The sequence below is a fragment of the Corythoichthys intestinalis genome, chromosome 5, assembly GCF_030265065.1.
Source record: "Corythoichthys intestinalis isolate RoL2023-P3 chromosome 5, ASM3026506v1, whole genome shotgun sequence".
Taxonomy (NCBI): domain Eukaryota; kingdom Metazoa; phylum Chordata; class Actinopteri; order Syngnathiformes; family Syngnathidae; genus Corythoichthys; species Corythoichthys intestinalis.
In genome coordinates this window covers 908677-926022 of record NC_080399.1, presented here as the reverse complement: position 1 = coordinate 926022, position 17346 = coordinate 908677, and the positions used below count along the sequence as shown (strand labels likewise).

Sequence of the window (17346 nt, the reverse complement as noted above, 5' to 3'; positions counted from 1 at the left end):
TCCAGGTGACTTCCAAATCATTGGTTACTTCCTGTTGGTTTTGCTGCATTTCCAGGTGACTTCCTGTTGACTTTAGGTCACTTGCTGTACATTTTGGGGCACTTAGTGGTCATTTCCTAGACATTTTTTTTATCATTTCCAGTTGATTTGAGGGGATTTGTAGGTCAGTTCCTATTCATTAGTCACTTCCTATTGGTTTTGGGCAATTTCCAGGTTTCTTCCTGTTGATTTTAGGTCACTTCTTGTACATTTTGGGGTACTTAGTGGTCACTTTCTGGACATTTTAGATCATTTCCTGTTGATTTGAGGGCATTCGTGGGTGACTTCCTATTCATTGGTTACTTCCTGTGTGTTTTGCAGCATTTCCAGGTTACTTCCTGTTAGTTTTAAGTCACTTCCTATACATTTTGGGGCACCTAATGGTCCATTTCTGCACATTTTGGATCATTTCCAGTGGATTATAGGGCATGTCCAGGTGATCATTGGTCACTTCCTGTATATTTTGGGTCACTGAACATTAGTTCGCTCATCCCTTCCACTAAAAGGAGTATTGACAGTCTTCCCAGTTTAAATGAATTGGACATCTTATTAGTTCGCAATCAAAATTCATTTTCAAGTTGGCTTGTTTTTCTTTTGAATCCTCAATTGCCCGCGAGGTCGCCAGAGGTTCCCGGCCCTTCGTGTAAGATGGAAGCGCTGGGCCCAGGGTTCCGTTAGCGCGGCGCGGCGCTCATTCCCCGAGCCTGACGCAATGCACTGGTACGGGACATGAGCTCATGCAGGAAACGGAGACAGACACGCGTATGCCAAAAGCGGAGCCGCCTGCCTCTTAAAGGGCCAGAGGCGCGCATTCCTGACCACCCTCGAGCTCCAGAACAAGAGAGCCTCTTCTTTGCTTCTGTCGCTCCAAAAACAAACCAAAAAAAACTCCGTTTACACTGCTAATGGAGGAAAATGTTAAGGGTTTTTTTCCCCCCCTCATTGCATAAATGCCCTCGTTTCAATGAATCATTTGACATCAAAATGGTGATTTAACCCATTTATTTAATGTGCGTTTGACAGACGATGGATATTTAATGTTATTTCATGAATTTTTGGCTGTGAGATTTTGAAATTCTGTATTGATTTGGCGAAGAAAATAAATGTTTACGTACGGCAGAACTTTACCCATCGGTTGCGGGGACGTTTTTGAGCATCTGGAAAAGCCAGTGGTGGAATACAACAAAGTCAACGTACTTCATTACCGTACTTAAGTCCATTTTTGTGGTTTCAGTACTTGAGTACAAATGTGTAGTACTGTAGTAATGTAGTACTTTGATTTCAATCGATTTTATAGCATGTATCTGTACTTTTGACTCCACTACTTTTCAAATTGTGACCAGCGTTAAACGTTACTTTTGTTTGTTTTTATCTCATTGTGAATTGATGTTTTCGTTTTCATGCCCCGTGCCACGATATCGTTATTGAGCACAAGAGGGAGCAACACGAGTACAAGCAAGATTGGGCAGGTGAACAAGATATTGACCAATTCAAAAACAACAGCGAGAGCAACACGCCTTCAAATGGGTGCTGTGCACTCTTGTATAGTAGGTGGGGTATATGCACCCGATGCTTTCTTGTAATCTGCCATTAAGATATGTTTTGGAGTGTTTTTGGGCTTGTTAGGCGTCTGTTTACAGTGCAGTCAATTTTGATTTTTTTCTATTCTGCACGGTTACATAATATTATAGTTCACATTTTGCATCAGTAGAAAATACTTGTAAATTAAATTTTAAAGCAAGTACTGATTAGTATTTTTTAGATACTTGTACATTTACTTTAGTAATTTTTACCCCTGTATGTGTACTTAAGGGGGGAAAAAAAGTGAGTACTTCATCCACCACTGATAAAAGTGCTCTACAATTTTTTTTTCATTAGAATTATAAATTTTAAAAAAAGGGAAAAAAGCAATTTAATATCATTATTTAAATGGTTTTCTTGTATATTTCAAAATATTTAATAGCAAATGAATAATAATTTTGTTGTTTTGTTTAATATATATATACTGGACTGTCTCAGAAAATTAGAATACACAATATTCTAATTTTCTGAGACAGTCCTGTACATTAATCCACCATTTAAAGCAGGGGTGTCCAAACTTTTTGCAAAGGGGACCAGATTTGGCGTGGTAAAAATGTGGGGGGCCGACCTTGGCTGACGTCCTTTACATAGAACAATATACAGGACTGTCTCAGAAAATTAGAATATTGTGTATTCTAATTTTCTGAGACAGTCCAGTATATATTATATACATTCTGTATATTATACTGATTTGGCATTCAGTAATATTTTAAATTTAAAACAAAAGGACTTTTTTTTTTTTTTTTAAATCCAAAATTTGCCTGCGTTTATTAATGTTTTAAAGTGGAAATTTTTCAATGCCATTGATGGCAATACACGTCAGGTCCATTTTTTTCCCCAAATGAAAAAAGTCAAAAAACAAATTGTTATTTTTAATTTGTATTAATTTACTTAAATGTAAAAAAAAAAAGAAGTGAAACAAACGTACCAGTGATGGCAACTTCGACTCAAAGCGATCGTTCTATCCTGACATTTATTATGGTCAACGGCAGCCACTGAGTTAATGAACACATTCAGATATGTGCTGGACTGCTTTTTGGAATTCATTTTTCAAAATTAGCATGTAATATGTGGATGATATGATGTGGTGTGAATTTAGCAAGAAAATGGAATCCAAACAGGCCAGAAAAATGTCATTTATTTTGGTCCGAGCGCTCCGGGACGGGATACTTAACGGTGCCGCACTCGTGTTTTCTCAGGAGGCTTCGCGGCGTTCTCCTCCTGCTTCCCCGGCCTGTGCGAAGGGAAGCCGCCGGCCGCTCTTCCCGTCAGCTTGTCGCAGCCCTGCTTACCCGTGGCCAACGTGGGGCCCACTCGCATCCTGCCGCACCTCTACCTGGGTTCCCAGAAAGACGTCCTCAATAAGGTATGTCTGAAAGCGGCCAACCGAAGAAGTAGGACTTCTACGATCAAGTCAACGACGCTAGACATCTGATCGATTTAAACCGGAAGGGGCCAATGAACTCTAAGACTTTTGGTCTACTTTTTCCACGAATCGGACTAGCATAGCAACTCAAGTCAAAATGTCCTCCCCCGCAGGATCTGATGTCTCAGAACGGCATAACCTACGTGCTAAACGCTAGCAACACGTGCCCCAAGCCGGACTTCATCAGCGAAAGCCACTTCATGCGCATCCCGGTCAACGACAACTACTGCGAGAAATTGCTCCCTTGGCTGGACAAAACCAACGAATTCATCGGTAAGACGTGGGATTCGCCACGGTAAAACTGTTCCGGGAAATCTCAACCTGTCGCTTTCCTCCGCCAGACAAAGCCAAGGTGTCCAACTGCAGAGTCATTGTGCACTGCCTGGCCGGAATCTCGCGTTCGGCGACCATCGCCATCGCGTACATCATGAAGACCATGGGCCTGTCGTCGGATGACGCCTACAGGTACGCTCGCTCACTTGACAAAAAGGGAACGGACTATTGGGCAGCGCGATAAACGTGGCGGCGGCTAGGTTCTAAGTTTTCACTTATGCCGAGTCAAGTGAAACGGTTAAAACACTTGACGGGTAGTATCTGTACATGTCATTGCGATTTACTAGAAGCTATTCGCTAGCGTGGAGCTCAAGACTGTGACTGAAACCTGCCCAAGATCGAGATTGAGACTTTTTGAAAGTCCAAAAACAAGACCGAGATTTTAAACCAAAACGGAGACACGACAAGACTTGCCGGAAATCACCAGTCACTGACATTAAGATCAAGACTCTTGGGAGTCAAGACCAAGACTGAAATCAGACTGAGACCTAAAGCCAGACTAAGACATGACCAAGATATTCCAGAAATCAGGAATCACTGAAATGAAGTCGAGATAGTTTTGGGATTAAAACCAAGACGCTCACAAAAGCGTCAATTTAAGACCTAAACCAGAACTGAGACACGACCGGGTCTTGCCCGAAGTCAAAACGTGCCGAGATCAACATCAGGACTTTTGGGGGTCAAGACAAACACTGAAAGCAGGCCGAGTCTTAAACCAAGACTTGGAATGACAAAGATATGCCAGGAATCACTGAGATGACTAAAACAAGACCGAGACCTAAACTAAAAGTGAGAAGCGACCAAGACTTGCCAGAAATCGGGAATCACTGAGAATTAAATCAAAGACTTAAACCAAGACCGAGACATGACTAAGATAGTATGTCAGGAATCACTCATCTTTAGATCCAAATTTATGGGATAGAAGACCAAGACTGAAACCAGATCAAAACCTAAACCAAGATTTGCGGCAAAAAGAAGTGCTGAGATGAAATTAACAGCAAAAGTTTTGGTAGTCAAGACCAAGACTGAAACCAGATTGAGACATCAAGCAAGAACCACATGACCAAATATTTCAGAAATCAGGAATCACTGAAATGAAGTCAAGATAGTTTTGGGATTAAGACAAAGACCCAAACAAAACCGTCAAGTCAAGCCCTAAACCAAGACTGAGACACAACCAGGTCTTGCCCAGAACCAGAATGCACTGAGATCAAGATCAAGACGTTTGGGGGTCAAGACCAAGACTGAAAGCAGACCAAAACCTAAACCAAGACTAGCTGCAAATAAGGAAGTGCTAAGATTAAGTCAAAAGCGAAACTTTGGGGAGTTAATACGAAGACTGAAACCAGACTGAGACCTAAAGCAAGACTAAATCATGACCAAATATTCCAGAAATCAGGAATCACTAAAATGAAGTCAAGATAGTTTGGGGATTGAGACCAAGACCCAAACGGAACCGTCAAGACCTAATCCAAGACTGAGACACGACCCAAAATCCGAACGCGCTGAGATCAAGATCAAGACTTTTAGGGGGCAAGACCTAGACTGAAAGCAGGCAGAGTCTAAAACCAAGACAGGAAAATGACAAAGATATTCCAGAAATAAGGAATCGTTGAGATATCTAAAACGAGACCTAAACTAAGAGTGATAAACGACCAAGACTTGCCAGAAATTAGGAGTCACTGAGATTAAAATCAAGCTTTGGGATTCCAAACCAAGACTTAAACCAAGAGCGAGCCATGTCAGGAATCACTGAGACGAGTTTTGGAGTTAAGACCGAAACTAGACAGTGATCAAGACTTAAACCAAGACTGAGACACTTTTGAGACTTGCCGGAAAATGGGACTCGCTGATATTATGATGAAGAGTTTTTAAAGCCGAGACCAAGATCCGGACCTAAACCAAGACTGAGACATGACCAAGTCTTGCCCAATATTAGGAAGCACTGAAATTAAGAACAGGATTTTTGGGAGTCAAGACCAAGACTGACACATGACCAAGATGCTGCATGTCAGGAATCAGTGATATTAGGATCAAGACTTTTGGGTGTTGAGACCATGACCGAAACAAGACCGTGACCCAGACTTTTGTTGAGTCCAGACCAAGACTGAGTCCAAAACCAGTCCATGACCTTGAAAATTTGTCTCGAGCGTATGAAAATTTTGGATGTCAAGACCCAGACTGAAACGAGACTGAACCTAATCAGAAACCACCGAGACTAGGACTTCTGTGAGTCATGACCGAGTCTTTTGTGAATTTGTCTCGTGCGTACGACGACACCGTCATACACCATCGCTAATCCAAAGAAACTTTTTTTTTTTTTTTTTTTTTTTTTACGTCCGCCAGGTTCGTAAAGGACCGAAGACCCTCCATATCTCCCAACTTTAACTTCCTGGGTCAGCTGCTGGAGTTCGAGAAAGGTTTGCGACTGCTCCGAGCGTTAACTTCAGGCGCCGACGACGAGAACCCGGAAGGCCGCTCCGACCTCAACGGCGTCGACGCGTGTTTGGAGATGAACCCCGGTCGCTACGACTCGCCTGCGGCGGAGCCCCAAAACCCGGAGCCCAAAGTAGCGTCGCCCTCGTCCCTCCGGCGGGGCTTCAACGGCCTGCGCCTCTCGGCCGACAGGATCGTGGACACCAATCGCCTGAAACGTTCCTTCTCCCTGGACATTAAATCGGTGTACTGCCCCGACGGCCCGCGCTCGGCCGCCTTGCCCGCGCACTCCCAAGACGTCCCCAAACTGTGCAAACTGGACAGCCCGACCTCCGACGGCGTCCCGGACAGTCCCGGCTCCTCCGACTCGCCCTTCCCTTCGCCGGGAAGCGAGGGGGTCCACCGGCCCGCCTCTTCCAGGTCCAGGAGGAAAGCCAAGCACGGCTCCGGCGCGTCGCCGATCCGTTTCCGGCAACTCCCGCTGCTGCCGCCGCAGTCCCTCTGCCTGTCTCTGGACGAGAACTCCAAGTGTCCCTCGCTCCTGGCGCCGCCCTCTCTGCCCTCCCTGGGTTCCGGCGCCATGTGGACCAAACACAGAGACGGCGTCCGGGCCGGCACCCCCGTCACTCCCGTCGCCGCCGAGGACCCGTGGCGCTCGGAGGAGGGCGGCGAACCGGAGCCGGACGGCGGAGGGACCCGCTCGCCCCTCCGCTTCGGGAGCAGCTCGGCGTACGTGGCGTTCGGCTGCAGCGAAGCGGCGCGCTTACGGGACAAACCCGCCAAGGAGAAGCCGCCGCGCGACGCCAACAACGACAAACAGTTCAAGCGGCGCAGCTGCCAGATGGAGTTCGAGGAGGGCATCTCCGAAACGCGCTCCCGGGAAGAACTGGGCAAGATCGGGAAACAGTCCAGCTTCTCCGGGAGCCTGGAGATCATCGAGGTCTCCTGACACCAGGAGAAGGCCTGTTCGGAACCGTAATGGACATGTCCTAAAGGCGCTGAACTTCTGCACCCTTATCCTTTAGAACAACTTGGTTTTGGACTAAACCGTGGAGTGGTTCTGATGGGTACGTGACTCTATATTGCGACCCGAAGCGACCTCCCACGTCGGTGTCCTGCCACCCCAAACGTAGATATCGCACGAGGCTAGATGTCATGTGCGCACCGTGAGGCAATTGCCGGCCATTCAGGGCAGCTCCATTCAAACCAATTAACAGGAATGGCCTTGAAATGACTACAGATGACTCCATTTTCAACCCATTTTATAAATGTGAGAGACGAAACAAGTTGTCAGCACACTGCCATCAAAGGCGATAGACATCCAGTCCATTTTTACTGGGAGGGCTGTCAGTCAGCCCCTCCCAGTCAAAACGGATCGCCGAGGATGGAAAACAACATTCATTTGTGAAACGACATTAAAGCCGTTCCAACGGTAAAGCCAGAGAAGTCCCCTTTCCCAACATGGCTACTAGCTAGTCCAAAAAAGTTTAGTGGGCTAAAGCCAAGCCAGAGAAGTCTCCTGTCCCAAAATTGCCACCAGTTAAGAATATTTTAGTGGAGTACAGCTGGAGCAGTCTCGTGTCCAAAAATGGCTGCCGGTTACTTCAGAGAATTTTTTTGTGGCATAAAGCCAGGAAAGTCTCCTGTCCCAAAATGGCCAGCAGTTAAGAATATTTTGGTGTAGTAAAGCTAGAGAAGGAATCTGCCTCAAAATGGCCGCCAGTTAACGCTTGGCAGAGTAAAGCTGCTGAATGTTCCTGTCGTAAAATGGCCACCAGTTAAGAATATTTTAGTGGAGTACAGCTGGAGAGGTCTGTCCCAAAATGGCTGCTGGTTACTACAGAGAATTTAGGGTAAAGCCAGAAAAATCTCCTGTCCCAAAATGGCCGCCAGTTAAGAATATTTTAGTGGAGTACTAGCTGGAGAGGTCTGTCCCAAAATGGCTGCTGGTTACTACAGAGAATTTTTAGTAAAGCCAGAAAAATCTCCTGTCCCAAAATGGCCACCAGTTAAGAATATTTTGGTGGAGTAAAGCTAGAGAAGTAACATGTCTCAAAATGGCCGCCAGCTAACTTTTAGTGGAGTAAAGCCGCAGAATACTTCTGTCCCAAAATGGCTGCTAGTTAACGCTTTTAGCGGAGTAAAGCTGCAGAACGCTCCTGTTGCAAAATGGCCAGCAGTTCAGAATATTTTAGTGGAGTAAAGCCAAGCCAGAGAGGTCTTCTGTCCCAAAATGGCCACTAGGTAATAATATTTTAGTTGAGTAAAGCCAGACAAGTCTTTTGTCCCAAATAGCCACCAGTTAAGAATATTTTAGTGGAGTAAAGCCATGCCAGAGAAGTCTTTTTTTTCCCCAAAATGGTGGCTGGTTACTTAAAAGAATTTTTGGTGGTGAAAAGCCAGAGAACTCTGCTGTCCCAAAATGCCACCAGTTAAGAATATTTCAGTGGAGTACAGCTGGAGAGGTCATGTGTCCCAATATGGCAGCAGGTTACTTCAAAAAAAAAAAAAAAAAATTGTGGAGTAAAGCCTGAAAAGTCTACTGTCCCAAAATGGCCACAAGGTAACTCTTTTAGCACAGTCAAGCTGTAGAAGGCTCCTGTCCCAAAATGGCCACCAGTCAAGAATATTTTAGTGGAGTAAAGCTCGAGAAGTCCTCTGTCCCAAAGTGGTTGCTAGTTACTTAAAAGAATTTTTAGTGGTGAAAAGCTGGAGAACTCTGCTGTCCCAAAATGGCCACCAGTTAAGAATTTTTTTTGTGGAGTAAAGTTAGACACGTTTCCTGCTCCCAAAGTTCTGCCAGTTTTACTATTTTAGTGGACTAAAGCCAAGCCAGAGAAGTGTTCTGTCCCAAAATGGCCGCTAGTTAAAACTCTTTTAGTGGTGTAAAGCTGGAGAAGGCGTCACTCCCAAAATGACCACCAGAATAATAAGAAGAAGAATATTAGACAACTTTCCTGCTCCAAAAGGTCCACCAGTATTTTAGTGTAGTTAAGCCAAAGAAGTCATCTGTCCCAAAATGGCCGCCAATGAAGTGTTTTTAGTGGAACGAAGCCAGTCGTCGTCTCCTTCCCCAAAAGGGCCACCAGTTTCAATTTTAGTGGCGTGAAGCCGGAGAAGTCTCCTGTCCCAAAATGGCCGGCAGCTTTTTTTTGCCTCCCGATTCCAGCCTCATATGCGATATCTCCAACCCCAAAGCACAGCGGTCCACGCCGGGACAAAGAACTGAATATACTGTATATGTACAGCGACCCAAAAGGACTTTTAATTTATTGGTCATTCTGGTAATGAGATCTAATATAATGTTTTGTGGATTGATTTCCTGATTATTATTTGCTGTACGCTATTTATGAACGCCCGTAGACGCGTCGGAGCCAGCAATATCCGCTTTCTTTCCTTCTCAGGGGATCTTTCGGTGAGCCCGGCACATCGGCACAACACGTCCAGAGCCAATCCCCTTCGTGCTTATTTATTGTGTGTGTGTGTGGCATTTGACCTACCTTGTGCTGCTGCTGCTACAACTTCTGATAGATTCCTTCCTTTTGTCGGCAACGGAGCTCCTAAATCCCTCCTCCTCCATGGAATTATTTATGATATGTAAGAAATCTGATGCAGGCTGTCCCATTTGCTATTCCCATGAAGTTGTAAATAGCAAGACGTGGAAGAACACTGAGTTTTGAAAAGGCTAGCTAGGCCGCTTGACGCTAAAAAAAAAAAAATACCTCAGGTTCGATTGAAAGGCTTTTCCTTCCCCTGTACATGTTTTGTGAAAATGAGACGAAATACAAACATGACAAAATACAAAATGTCTTCTGTGTCTTTTTTTTTTTTTTTTTTTTGCTCTTTCACATTGACTCAAAAAAGAAATGTGCCCAAAAATCAACATGTGATCAGAAAGTGCCTTAAAATCAATAGGAAATGTGTAGAACCCTGAAATGGCCAAATGATACTAAAAATGACTCATAACGGCCCCAAACATCAAATAGAAGTGCCTTAAAATCAACAGGAAATGTTCCAAAAAATAAAAAAGTGACCCCAAAACGTACCAAGAGTGACCCAAAATCAACAGGAAATGATACAAAATGTAAAGTGACCCTGGTATGCCCAAATTGTACCAAAAGTTACCCAAAATCAACAGGGAACTGACCCATAATTGCCCCCAAAGCAAACAGGAAGTTACCCGTAACGGTCCTCAAATCAACAGGAAGTGACCTGGAAATGCCCTGAAATCAACAGGGAAAATTGTCTGAAAGGTAAAACAATTCATTCCTGAATGCCCAAAATGTACAGGAAGTGACCCAAAATCAACAGGAATTGACCAGGAAATGCTTTCAAATCAACAGGAAATAATAAGTGAAGCAGTGACCCCAGATTGACCGAAACGTGCCAAGAGTGACTAAAAATCAATTGGAAATGACCTATAACGGCCCCAAAATAAACAGGAAGGACTTGGACAAGCCCTAAAATCACCAGGAAATAATCCAAAATGTGAAGAAGTGACACCAGAATGTCCAAATTATACCAAAAGTGACCAAAAATCAAGAAGTTACCCGTAATGTTCCCTAAAGCAACAGGCAGTGACCTGGAAATACCCTGAAATCAACAGGAAATTATCCGAAATATAAGACAATTGATCCCGGACTGACAAATCTCAGAACTGTGAGGCAGACGCGCTGACCAATCCGCCGCCATGCCACCTTTAAAATGAACAATAAATGAAAAATAATTATAAACATATCGCAAAAAAAATACTGCGTCACCAGAAAGAAATAGTCACTAAGAAAATAACTAATAATCTGTGTAAAAACTCAGCAAAATGAGTTTTGGGAATTGTCATGGCATTGGACTATGATCACCTGCCTATATTTGTAATGCTTTGTCCGCCCCCTAGTGGCACTTTGGCGGTAACTCGGGTAAACGGGATGTATTTGTGAACACATTTCAAGTTATAGGGTACATTATTTTGGCACTTTTTACCTAATAACTTCAGTTGAAGTTCTTTTCTTTTTCCTCTGAATGTTTATTTTATTTTGAAAACCTTGAAGTTGGCAGATTTATCACGATGAAAGCATCAAATAAGCAAATCGTATCTTCTCGTGAGCTACCCAGCCGTTCCCTCCCCTCGTCCCAAAACAATTAGCAATAATATGTCAACAATAAGTTCACTATTTTTGCAGTTAGGAGTTGACCAATAGACGACGGCCTTCAGCCTGTTTAGCACTCCTGTGCTTGTTTGTCAGACTTGATTTCGTGACTGTTGGTCATGCCGACTCAGACAGTGTGTGTGACAGACACATTTCCACGCTACAGATGAAATTGAGATGTTTTTTTCCATCCCTTGTCAAAAAAAGCTCTGGTAAATACGGACGCAGCCGCAGGTAGCGACGGCGCGCCGACTCGTGATTTAGTCCAAGCTAGCCGCGCCAAATCCAATCGCCGTCGGCGGGCGACGGAATCATTGCCCTTGCGTGAATAATACTCCTTGGACCAGAACGCGGCCGCTTAATTGTTCGAACCGTTTTGGTCCCATCAAAACATCTGCTAGCTGTCACATGCTACGTCAAGGTAGCCCAAGGCTCCAAAAGCCAAAGATCTCCAGACATCTTATCAGAAATTGATTCGTTTTATTTGACACGTCCGATTCAGTGAGAATTCTCTCACGGACGTTTGATCATTGGCCCTTCCCAGTCCCAAGAATTGTGCAGTGACGACAGGAAAACAAAAACACTGCACGCAAAAAAATAAACAAGCTGCTCATCATGTCAATTTTCAATTAACCTTAGTGAGACAACAGCGCCTCTTATTGGCGAAGCAAATATTTCCAGGGAAACTTGACAGCTGTTAGAGAAAATACAGAGCTCTAACGTACACTACATTGTTACGTGACTAAAAAAAAAAAAAAAAAAAAAAACAGCTGTAGCACAAATGGCGGACGAGACGCCGGCAATGTAAAGTCGAAATCACGTAAGTCGGATACATCGTAACCCGGGGACTACCTGTATTTTAGTACTTCTCTAGTTTTCTTAGTGACTATTTCTTTCTGGTAAACCAGTAGTTATATGTAAAGTTTATAATTCATTATCTTTCAATCATTTATTCATAGTAGGGCTGTCAAACGATTAAAATTTTTAGTCGATTTAATCACAGCTTAAAAATTAATCGCAGTTCAAGCCATCTATAAAATATGCCATATTTTTCTGTAAATTATTGTTGGAATGGAAAGATAAGACACACGACTGATATATACATTCAACATACTGTACATAAGTACTGTATTTGTTTATCATAACAATAAATCCACAAGATGGCATTAACATTGTTACAGCGATCCATGGATAGAAAGACTTGTAGTTCTTAAAAGATAAATGTTAGTACAAGTTATAGAAATTTTATATTAAAACCCCTTCTAATGTTTTCGTTTTAGTAAAATTTGTAAAAATTTTAATCAAAAATTAAACTAGTAGCTCGCCATTGTTGATGTCAATAATTACACAGTTCTCATGCTGCTGAAGCCCCGAAAATCAGTCGCACCCAAGCGCCAGCAGAGGGTGACAAAACTCCAAAAAACACAAGTAACAAGTGCACATGACACTGTACTGTCATTTTAATCTGTTTGAGCGGGGCATGTGCGTCGATTGCGTCAAATATTTAAACGTGATTCATTTAAAAAATTAATTACCGCCCGTTAACGCGATCATTTTGACAGCCCTAATTCATAGACTTCATAATGTATTGAGGCGGGGCCAATAAATAAGGGGCTTGCATTGTTGGCGAGGCCGTCAAAGCTGACCGAGCGGAAACACAGACAAAGAGCTTTTTCCGTTGAAAATTATTTTGAATAAATGCCTAAAACCCCGAATTCTTAAAAGATGTGGATGTAAAACAGTCTCGATTCTTGGTTAAAAGCATAAAAAAAAATGTGCAGCTAGCATTTATGTTACATAAATATTGCAAACTATGATGCTAATGCATTAGCAGCTAATTTCTCCCATTGATTTTTTTCACGTTTCAAAATTCACGTACGGTACGAAAAATATAATTACCTTGAATCCTCGAACAAATCACTCCTAAGACAATCCTTCCTGTTTGTATGCGGTACAGCTTTCGTACTTTTTCAACAGAAATCTGGCGTTAGATTGCTGCGTGCGTGTTTGTGAATAGCTCCTCTTGATGTGGGTTGTGCCCTACTTGCACAGGCGTAGTAGCAAGGGTGCCCGGGGGCTCCAGGCAACAAGCAACGTGGGGCCCTTCTGAGTCACGTGACACACATACATACTCGTGCAGTATAATGAACACAAAGGTGGTGGGGTGCGAGTGCGTGCTGCGTGCACATGCGGTCATCTTGGCCATATAAGTGGTGAAAACGAAGCACTTTACACTGACTCATATGGATGTACTTACACACATTTTAACAGGTGGCCGTCCTCTGCTCGAAATGCGCACCTCACGCCTATTCTCGCTCAGCGAACACGCAGCGCTTGTGACGTAGGACAATAACAGACTGGTTGCTATGGGAATGTACGCATACCCAAGGAACCTTGCTAAAAGGAGTATTCAAATTGCTAATAAAATCGTTTAGGATTATTTTAGATGCATATATGTTATATTTTTCTTATAGAGTATTCGATGAGGAATACAATAGACCCATTAATAGACTTTTTTGGAAAAATCACCATTTCTTTAAGTAGTCAAATGAATAATGTGAAAATCAACGAAAAAGTAACTCAGCAAGGACTTTCTAGAGAGTACTTGGTGAGTCACTCGCGAAACAATCATGTGGTCTCAATAGCTGATTGGACTTTCTTAAACATGTATAATCTATGTGACATGGTGATTGGGATTAATAACAGAATTGCAAGGTAATCTGCCAAATGATTCCATGATATTGAAACACTCCCTACACTTGTCGCTGCGACATTGCAGTAAAGCTGCGTGTGCTAAATCCGTTGGCCCTCTAGGGGCCCCTGCTAGCTGGGGGCCCTAGGCAATTGCCTGGTTTGCCTAATGGGACGCGACACCTCTGCCTGCTTGAATGCGAGGCGCAGTGCATGACCGAACTGACCCGCATCTTAGTTTAGAGCAGTAATTCTTAATTATTTTCTGGTATGCCCCCCACAGGAAGACATAAACGGTCCGCGCCCCCCAAATCTCTGCCGCCACTATAAATATACTGTATTATCATTTGTATATAAAATTCTTATTATTATAAGTACACCTCTGCATAACATTGTGTTCGTTTTAATGTTAAAATAAAAAAGTAATAAAGATCAACTTAGAATAAAGTGTAAAAAAAAAAAAAAAAAAAAACATAGATACTGTAAAAATTACACTCAAGATACATTTTTTGACCGTTTGATACTGAAAATTAAAATTTAATAAAATCAATAAATAATAGTGAATTCAAATTGATTAGCAACATTAACTCTTCAGCATTATATGCCACACAATAAGACCGAAAAAAACAAAATTAATAGAACAAAAACGGCAGTGTCATTGGATGGAGGGACAGTTTTTATTTTTGCTGCAGGCCGTATCAGCTCCTTTGTTATGGTGTGGGTTTATTATGCATTGAGCAACTAGGTATGCCACGTTAAATAATGCTGGTTTACTTATTTAACATTGACTAAGCGGGAGGATTGTTGGCAATATTCAGCACGTTTTCGCTAAAAAAAATTATTCCTGCTGTCCGCTGCGAACATTTTTAGACAAAGTAAACAGACTGGTCTTTCATCGTCCCCCACTGTACTAAAAGTCAAAGCCAAATACTACATACGCTTCGTCATATTTCCTTGTGTTAGCTTTGTCATATCTCCGGTGCTCTTTGCTGTGTGCTCTCGTTTGGTTCAAAAAACACTGCGCATACGTTGAAAATGAAGGCGGCACAGCCATGGCAAAAAAGTATGTTCCCCAAGATCTCATGCGCCACCCCCAGCATCGCTCTGCACCCCCCTGGGGGGCCGCCCCACTATTTGAGTTTAGTGTAATCTAATGGTCAATTAGCATAACTGCTTTCCTAAACGGCGACCAGCCCTTATACAAAGACAGAAGGCTTCTACATTCACTTTGAAGGCAATGTGCATAACCCGATCATGAAAACCAATATTATTATTATTAATATTATCGGGTATCATTTTATCAGCCGATATTATCGCCTAGCCAATAATATCAGACAACTCTAATATATACAGTATTTATACATATAACTAGAAATAGAGTATTTTCTGTCTGTCTTGTTGTTTGCTTGAATTAAAGTCGAAAGAATCAAATCAATATTTCCTTTTAATTTCTGAAATGACATCTACACAGCAAGAATAGGAGAAAAAGTTGTGGAATGGGCAAATATCGACCCCGTTATTGACGCCTGGATGGATTTCAGGAAGTGACCTTGAGTGGCTAAAAGCACCTGACCGCGCGCTTCCGTTTCTCACACGCTAGCCGTGACACAACAAGGACGATAACGAGCAAAGCTCAGCGGAAGCTTCGTCGCGAGCCGTACGTGCACAATTTTCAAAGTCAAAGAACAGGCCAAAGTCCTGTTAACTCATTGGCTGCCATTGACATTTAATCCATTTAGACTGGGAGGGGCCAATTGATGCAGTCTAAATGGATTGATTTTTGGGTTATTTACGGGTCACTTCCTGTACATTTTGGGGTATTCTGGGGTCATATCCTGTACATTTTGGATCATTTCCTGTTGATTTCAAGGGATTTCGAGGTCATTTCCTGTTTTTTGGTCACTTCTTGTTGGTTTTTGGTGCATTTCCTGGACATTTTGGCCTCATATCCTGCACGTTTTGGATCATTTCCTGTTGATTTCAAGGCATTTCCGGATGACTTCCTGTTTATTGGTCATTCCTGTGGTATTCTTGCATCATATCTAGGGCTGTCAAACGATCAAAATTTTTAATCGAGTTAATTACAGCTTAAAAATTAATTAATCGTAATTAATCCCAATTCAAACCATCTATAAAATAGGACATATTTTTCTGTAAATTATTGTAGGAATAGAAAGATAAGACACAAGATGGATATATACAAAAAACACACGGTACATCAGTACTGTATTTGTTTATTATAACAATAAATCAACAAGATGGCATTAACATTATTAACATTCTCTTAAAGCTATCCATAGATAGAAAGACTTGTAGTTCTTAAAAGATAAATGTTAGTACAAGTTATAGAAATTTTATATTAAAACCCCTCTTAATGTTTTCTTTTTAATAAAATTTGTAAAATTTTCAATCAAAAAATAAACTAGCAGCCCGCCATTGTTGATGTCAATAATTTCACAATGCTCATGGGTGCTTAAGCCCATAAAATCAGTCGCACCCAAGCGCCAGCAGAGGGCTACAAAACTCCAAAAAACACAAGTAACAAGTGGGCATTGGACTGTGCTGTCATTATAATCTGTTTGAGCGGGGCATGTGCGCTAATTGCGTCAAATATTTTAACGTGATTAATTTTTAAACATGAATTACCGCCCATTAACGCGATCATTTTGACAGCCCTAGAACTTATTTAGGATCATTTCCTGTTGATTTTAGGGCGTTTCCAGGCCATTTCCTGTTTGTTGGTTATTTCCTGTTGAATTTGGGGCATTTCCTTGATATTTGGGGGTATTCTGGGGTCATATGTTGTAAGTTCTGCATCATTTCATGTTGAATGTAGGGCATTTATGGGTGACTTCCTGTATATTAGTCACTTCCTGTACATTTTGGGATAGTCTGAGGTCATATCCTGTACATTTCCCATTGTATTTAACGTATATCCAGGCCATTTGCTGTTTACTTGTCACTTCCTGTTGAAATTGGGGCAATTCTGGGGCATTTCCTGACCATTTCGGGGTATTCTGGGGTCATATCCTGTACATTTTGGATCATTTTCTGTTGATTTTCAGGCATTTCTGGGTCATTTCCTGTTTGGGTCACTTCCTGTTGGTTTTTGGTGTATTTCCAGGTCATTTCCTGTTTCTTCCTGTTGGTTTGGGGGAGTTTCCTGGACATTTTGGGGTAAACTGGGGTCATATTCTGTATATTTTGCATCCGTTTCTATTGGTTTTAAAGCATTTCCAGGTAACTTCTTGTTTATTGGTCACTTCCTGTACATTTTGGGGTATTCTTGGGTTATAGCCTGTTTTTTCCTGTTGTTTTGGGGTAAAGTGGGGTCATATCCTGTATATTTTGGGTCTGTTTCTATTGGTTTTAGAGCATTTCTGGGTGACTTCCAGTTTATTGGTCACTTCCTGTACATTATGGATCATTTCCTGTTGATTTTGGTATTTCCAGGTAATTTTCTGTTTATTAGTCACCTCCTGTTGATTTTGTAGCATTTACAGGTCACTTTATGTTGAGTTTGGGTAACTTTACAATGATTTTGGGGCATACCAGGGTCATTTACCGTACATTTCAGGTCAATGAACATTCTTTCATTTATTTGCCCCTCCCAGTCAAATTGGATTGGATATCTAACACCAATGAATGTTGAGGTGGTTGCAGCTCAACGTTGCATTCGTAGGAAGAATTGACGGA

At 42.3% G+C, this 17346-nt stretch overlaps 1 protein-coding gene across 6 annotated transcripts in view; it reads left to right on the top strand.

The window, feature by feature from the left end:
* dusp8a (dual specificity phosphatase 8a) overlaps positions 1-9621 on the top strand; it is a 128507-nt gene extending 118886 nt beyond the window's left edge. For all 6 annotated transcript variants that reach the window (XM_057835701.1, XM_057835702.1, XM_057835704.1 and 3 more), the window contains 4 exons: positions 2820-2986; positions 3160-3319; positions 3388-3511; positions 5726-9621. In XM_057835701.1, coding sequence (XP_057691684.1) covers positions 2820-2986; positions 3160-3319; positions 3388-3511; positions 5726-6764 — 1490 coding nt within the window. In that variant the 3' untranslated portion in view covers positions 6765-9621. The remainder of the gene's footprint in view (positions 1-2819; positions 2987-3159; positions 3320-3387; positions 3512-5725) is intronic.
* Positions 9622-17346: the final 7725 nt, after the last annotated feature.